This window comes from Montipora capricornis, chromosome 4 (assembly GCF_036669925.1).
Source record: "Montipora capricornis isolate CH-2021 chromosome 4, ASM3666992v2, whole genome shotgun sequence".
Classification (NCBI taxonomy): Eukaryota; Metazoa; Cnidaria; class Anthozoa; order Scleractinia; family Acroporidae; genus Montipora; species Montipora capricornis.
Genome location: NC_090886.1, coordinates 18,500,834 through 18,508,333, shown reverse-complemented (window position 1 = coordinate 18,508,333; position 7,500 = coordinate 18,500,834). Strand labels below are relative to the sequence as shown.

At 38.6% G+C, this 7,500-nt stretch overlaps 1 protein-coding gene across 6 annotated transcripts in view; it reads left to right on the top strand.

The window, feature by feature from the left end:
• Positions 1–7,500, top strand: part of LOC138045710 (protein pelota homolog) — a 281,230-nt gene that overhangs the window by 241,238 nt on the left and 32,492 nt on the right. For all 6 annotated transcript variants that reach the window (XM_068892298.1, XM_068892294.1, XM_068892295.1 and 3 more), the window contains 2 exons: positions 389–463; positions 1,266–1,297. In XM_068892298.1, coding sequence (XP_068748399.1) covers positions 389–463; positions 1,266–1,297 — 107 coding nt within the window. The remainder of the gene's footprint in view (positions 1–388; positions 464–1,265; positions 1,298–7,500) is intronic.

The window sequence follows — 7,500 nt, the reverse complement described above, 5'->3', positions numbered from 1 at the left end:
TTTTCACTCTAACCATTGCCCACGGTATTTGTGACCTGCAGTTTCAGTCATTAAGAGTTCAACGTATGCTTTCGTTTTAACGATTACAGAGAAAAGGAGAGACTGCTCCCAGTCTACACTACCCATGAACAAATGAAGTCTGTCAATGTCTTTGTGGCCTGTAATCACTCTCCCTAATTTTGAAAGTTATGAGGAAGTCATAATTGATGCACATTGCCACTTTTTGTGTTGTTCTTGAAACAGGGTGATATCATTTGTTTAATGGGGTTTGTTAAGCTGCCTGAACAATGGAAACCCTGGAGTGTTATTTTTAAGGAGTGGAAGTAAACTCTCCTGCTTTTTGAGCCGGACAATGTTTTTGTTTTAATTTAAGCCCTCAATTGTTCAGGTCAACAGATTTGCCCACACGGAAGCGATATGTCAAACTTGTTGAAAGTATCAAGGACAATGGTGGCGATGTCAGGTTAGCTGAAGTACTTGAAGTAATTGTTTTCATAATTACCTCCTTTGTGTGACCTGTTGACTGTTGAAAGATTTGAGCTCCTTTCCAGGGGTCGAACTTTTGACCTTCCAATTTCTAGTTCAGATGCTCTACAACTGAGCTATAGAAGAGTCATGGAAGCGACAGACTGTAGGCCATTAAACTAGGTTCAGATGACAATTTTCCCACTATACTTCCAGGGCTTAAACTGTCAAAACTGTACAATCTCGCTATTGAAATGAAGGACTGGAAAAGAAATTGTTAACCCTGTAGATGAAATGAAAAGATGATTTTTTTTATAATGACTAGGTGTAGTCGGAACAAATGAGTTGAGCATACAACCTTCCGATTACTAGTTTGGATGCTCTACCACTGAGCTACAGGAGGGAGGGGTTAACAATTTAACAATAGCAATTTCCATGTCAACAGCGAATGCACCATCATTCATTCCTAGAAGTATAGTGGGACAATTATCACCTGAAGCTAGTTTAATAATGAGTCTCCTGTAGATCAGTGGTGATTGCATTTGGATTAGTAAAGTGCAAGGTCCTATGTTTGACCCCCGTAAAGGAGCACTCAGATTTTTTTTGTGTATCCCGAATCACCATTGAAAAAATTTTTTCTCCATTTCATCAACCAGGGTTAACATTTTACATTTCATTCATTCATTCATATGTGAATAAGTGAGAATCGTAAAATAAATATTTTATTTTAAATTTTTGTCTTTCACTTCCTCACATCTCATGCATTAAGAATACTGAAATTTATTTGTGCTCTCATGCAGGGTATTCTCAAGCTTACATGTCTCTGGAGAACGTATGTTTATTCTTGTTTTGTTACGAAACTAAGCCTTACAGTTATCAATTAATCTGTGTGCACACTTCTTAACAGTGACTGTCACTCTGACATTTTTCAAAACTATGTTATTTTCATTCTCTTCTTTGTTTGTTTGCTTGAGGCCCCTTTTTCAAGCTAATCCTGAATAGTCTTGGCTTTCAATCCAGGAAGATTTCTCAGAGACATTTTGTGTCTTCATTAGTGATTAACAGATTTCTTGATGTTGATAATAACCATTAATAAAATTTATCCTCCACTAAATGGTACTTTAAACTTGAACGTTATTTTAACTTTGTAACTCGTATTTGTTCCATGAAGAAGATGAAGAAGAAAGAATTGCTGAAAAATTCACAATATCACTGTTACAACACTAAGTTTGACTAAACAAACTGGAAAACACTACAGACTTACAAGTTATCATGCTTTGTAATGACAAAGAAAACTCCTTAGTTAAACCAAAACTTACTGTATTTTCTCATGTGATGTGCTCATATCAAATGTGCATACAATCTTGGGGTTTCAGTTGTTAGACTTTTTGTAATAATAATAATTGCCGTATGTGAGTACAGAAGAAAAACCTCATCTCAGCGTAAGGGACCCTTTTTTGACCATATTTGGGTGTAAGTAATACTCCATATTTGGGCAGTGACGTCACGTTTTTGCATGTGTCGCTTCCACCGTGTGGTTTGTGTGTTGTTTCAGCGGACGATTCAGCTAGTGAGATTGGAGGTGCTTGTAGTTGCCTTATGTGTTTGTAAATTGAATTGTAAGCAGCGGCTGATCAAGGAATAGGGTTATACCTTCAAATTTCGGACAGAACGAGCGTGTTCGCTTGTCGATTTGCAACCAGCGTGTTCGCTTGCGAACCAGTGTGTTCGCTGGTCAATTTTAAACCAGTGCTTTCTTTCGTCGATTGCCACGTTTTTTAAGACTTCAGATCAAAGAATTGAACAAATTACTATAACACATCTTCTTATAACACAAAGAACTGTCCTTGAACTCCAGCGTTGCGTAATTAAAACCACTCAAAACCTTGGACAAAGCGGGGGTAGACAATATTGCTTGATTATTGCGTTCAATACATTTATTATCTGGTTAATCGCCGTTACAAGCCGACAACTAAATGTTGGGTTCTTTAGCTTAGCAGACATTGCTTTTCAGGGTTCATTCAATGTGAAATACATTGCTGTTATTATTATTGTTATTATAACCTTCATCACCACGTGCGTGAAAGTTCGAGTTGCGCCGATGAAACACATTCCCTACACGGGCTGCCGAAAGTTTTTACGCCATCAGTGTAATAGTTGAGCTTGTGTTTATACTGATAGTTAACTTTCAGCATACCATTTAAGTTGTCATGGTTTATGTTCACCGCAGAGTGCTTTTTCTGTCACTTATTCTTTATGGCAGCAGTTGCTCGATAATCAAACCTTCTTTTTCTTGTTTTAGAGTAAATTCTCAACCAGAGACAGTGTATACCACTACAAAAGCAATCCACCTTTCTCTGGACAAAGAGTATAACGTTTTTACGTTAAAATTTGGACTCAGACAGAACACTCTCAAAGTGTGTAAATAAAGTGTAATCGATGTAATATCCAAGGGTTCAGTCAAAAACCTTCATACGTTTGTTGTATTTATCTTTTTTTGATTGAATCAAAAAATGAAACGAAAATTCATGTGCACATTTATGCAAACAATACTCAAACAACCAGTAAACTTAAGGTAACACTTCAACATCACAAGATATTGCTTCGAACTTAAGTAATACTCCCTCAACATTTACACACTTTGAAATTATGGAATTCCTCAAATTATGCCTTCAAGACCAAGACTCTTATCAGAGTTACTTCACACTCTTCCTTTCCTACTTTCATTTATACTAAAATAATTTTACCTCTGTGTCAAACTTTCACACATTCCATAGACATAAAACAATTTTGCCTCGTTGGCACTTGCCGCAAGGCACAACTAGTAATAATAATAATAATCATGGAAACTTTATTTGTCTTCGAATACAGTTGTAAATCTCTCTACGTATAGGCAATTAACAACTGGCTACTTGAAATTGAGTGATATACTGGTATACTGTATTTACAAATGAATATATATATATATAACCAAAAAATGGGTAGAAGTCCTCATTAACTTAAAAGTGCTCAATAGTTGAACTAGAGCAATAATTAATTGGTAATGCAAGGGTGAGGTTATATGGTCATTTAATCGCTACTCAGAGTTTCATGCTCCTTGTGGAGCAATCAAATTCAAGGACACTAAATGCAGCTTCCAAAGTAAACTGAACGCGGACATCAAAAACAAGATCAAGAGGCCAAATACCCTCCTTATTCCAGCAGACAAGACCACAAATTTTTATGCCATGAACCCTTCCTCCTACGACAAATTGGTCAAAGAAAATGTCACAAAAACCTACAAAAAATCAAATGACAAAGTCGTGGGGGAAATTGATGCGAAGTCTGCTAAAATAGCTGAACGACTAAAGTTACATGAGCGCATTGAAAAATTAGCTAGGAAGGAAGCATTTGTTACGCTAAAGGATCATAAACCGAATTTTTACGACCATCCAACGTGTCGTCTAATAAATCCATCGAAGTCGGAAATTGGTGCCATTAGCAAGCAAATCCTAGATGACATTAACGCCTCTATTGTCACCAGCACAAAAATGAATCAGTGGAAAAACACCGCCAGCGTCCTGAAGTGGTTTAGCAGCTTAAAAAACAAGAACTCGCTCTTGTTCATATGTTTTGACGTCTGTGAGTTCTACCCCTCAATAACCGAGAAGTTGCTATCTAAAGCGCTCGACTTTGCCTCTAATTTTCGCCAAATCACAAGCCACGAGCGTGAGATCATCCTGCACGCCAAGAGTTCACTGTTGTTCAGTGACAATTGCCCCTGGGAGAAGAAAACAGCAAACAATCAATTCGATGTCACCATGGGATCTTTCGATGGAGCTGAAACATGTGAATTGGTTGGATGCTACCTTTTGTCCCTCCTCACCAAGAAGTATGGCCAAAACATCGGCTTATACTGAGACGACGGACTCGCAGCCTTCAACGGGAAGCCACGGGAAATGGAGAAGATTAAGAAAGGGATATGCAAAGTCTTCCGTGACAACGACTTGCAAATCACAGTCGAAGCAAACACCACCAAGGTCAACTTCTTAGACGTCACGCTTGACCTCAGAAGTGAGAAATTCTACCCTTACATTAAAGAGGGTAACATCCCATTATATGTCCATAATGAATCCAACCACCCACCATCCATCCTGAAGAACATTCCCAAATCTATTAACAAAAGACTATCTGAAATATCATTGGATAAAGAAAGCTTCGATAGCGCTAAAGGCGTCTATCAAGAAGCACTTAACAAAAGTGGCTACCACTATAATCTGTCTTTCACGCCGAGCCAGGAACCCCGTCCGCAAAACTCTAGACGAAGAAATATTCTGTGGTTTAACCCGCCGTATAGCAAGAGCGCGGCAACAAACGTCGGGAAATGCTTTCTTTCACTTATCGATAAGCATTTCCCTAAATCTAACCCCCTCCATAAAATTTTTAACCGTAACACACTAAAATTAAGTTACAGCTGCATGGGTAACATTGAAAAAATAATATCTAATCATAACAAAGCTGAACTCAACAAATCAACGCGCACCAATAATGAAAATAAAAACTGTAATTACCGGAAACCCAACTCGTGCCCTATGGATGGAAACTGCAACGCGGAAAATGTCATCTACCAGGCTGAAGTCACCACTAACACCACAAAGGAAACCTACATCGGACTTTGCGACACTGCTTTTAAATTAAGATACAGAAACCATACATGTTCATTTCGTAATGAGCGGTAGAAACATGCTGCCGAGCTTAGTAAGTACATATGGAGCTTAAAAGATCGGAACGTTGCATATGACATTAGATGGCGGAAAGTGAAACAAGCCAGGTATTATTCGAATGTAACTAAGAGATGCAACTTGTGTCTGTGGGAGAAATTTTTCATATTACGCATGCCAGAAATGTCAACTCTCAACAGGAGAAATGAGCTTGTATCGGGTTGTAGACATGCTAGGAAATTTCTCTTGAAAAATGTTTTTACTTAGTTAATGATGAAGATCCTGTGTGACACGTCACGTAACAAACTTAGCATCTATTGTCTATTGTTCTGTATTTTCAAATATCTTTGATTGTAACCGTTTTTTCTGGCAGTTGCCTGAAGATTGCTCGGCAAGGAGCACGAAACTCTGAGTAGCGATTAAATGACCATATAACCTCACCTTTGCATTACCAATTATATATATCTAACTGGATTTGTGAAAAGGTGCCTGCAGAAATTGTGAAAACAAGCCAATTCTCCTACCGTCAGAAACTTGAAGAAAAGCCACCCTCCCCACCCCTGTGCTTTGGTCAGACAACCAACAATCACCTACCCACACCACAGTGTGGGTTCACTCTAATTGGTGATCAAAACCAAACTATCATTGAAGCCTAGACTAGTCCAGGAAAAATTGCCAATGAAGACATGCTACAGTGTAAAGTCTGACTTAACAAGGCCACAAACTCTAACTGCAGTTAAAGTCTCAAAGCAGCAACCCCCCCAGCCCTGTGCTTTTGACACACAACTCACAGTTAGAACTGTCCCTGGGCTGTTTGGCAAAGCAGGCCTTGACGGCAAGCCACCTCAATTTTGAGAGGCCACAATGGCTTGAACACGGGCTGTGCCCGTGCTCAAGCGAAAACTCCAGTAGCTACCTTTTAGCAAATTCGCTCAGATATATATATATATATATATATATATAGATAGATACGTAGACTTGAACTAGGTCAAAAACATTTATTTGCTACTCCGAGTTTCATGCTTCTCATGAAGCAATCATCAGGCAACTGCCAAGAAGAAGGAATACATGGTGTTTTACAGTGATTTTGAAAAAAAAACGGTAGCAATTCACTATAGGCTGGGGTGCATAGCAACGGTTAAACAATACAAACTGTTTCCAGTGAGCTGCTAAAAATAAGCCTTAAATAATTACGCTGTTAAGAAGGAATTTCTTTGCATGTCTGCAACTTGTTACAAGCTCATTTCTGTTGTTAAGGGTCGCCAAATCTGGTCTACAAATTATATAGTATTTCTCCCACAGACATAAATTACACATCTTCGTTACATTTGAATAGGATTTCGCATGCCTAACAATCCGCCATTTAATGTGATAGTCGACTTTCTTGTCTTTCAAACCCCATACATATTTACTAAGTTTTTGTAGCGTTCATTTCTAAAGGAACATGTGTGGTTTCTATAACGTGATTTGAATGATGTGTCGCAAAGACCGATGTAAGTTTGCTTTGACTGAGATGTTGTGACCTCTGCTTGATAGATGATATTCCGCACGTTTCACTTTTTGTCTAGAGGGCAGGATCTTTTTTGTCACGCCAGTTGCAAGTGCTGATAGTTTGAGCGGGTGGATTTGATGACTTGTTAATGACGGCTTTATTTTGGTTGGAGATAATTCTTTTTACATTGCTCATGCAGCTATAACTAATTTTGAGAGTGTTCCAGTTGAAAATTCTGTGCAAAGGGTGTGATGCCGATTAAGGTGAGGAAACACTTTCCAACTTTTGTTTTGACGTTTTGGCTGTATGGAGGATTGAACCAGGTGATGTTTCTAGGCCTATTCTTGCGGTGTTTGGTTTCTGGAGTTCTTTTTCTGTAGGTTAGATTATATATGTAGGCGCTCTTGTTGAGTGCATCTTGGTAGGTTTCTTTCGCTTTATCAAATGATTCTTTGTCGGAAGAAATTTCTGAGAGGTGCTTGTTTATGGATGCCGGTATGTTCTTTAGGATGGATGGGGGGTGATTGGATTTCTTGTGAACGTGAGTGGGATGTTTCCTTCTTTTGTGTAGGAATAGTGCTTTCCAGATTGGAGGTCATGGGTGACGTCTAAGTTATTTACTTTAGTGATGTTTGCCTCGACTGTGATCTTTTAAGTCGTTTTCATGGAAAATTTGGCAGAAGCCCTTCTTGATTCTTTCGATCTGTTGAGGGTTTGAGTTAAAAGCTGTCAAACAGTCGTCTCTATACCCGCCGATGCTGTTGCCATACTTTTTGGTTAGACAGGACAATAAATAAGAACTCACTAGTTCGCATGTTTCAGCGCCATCGAAAGATCCCATTG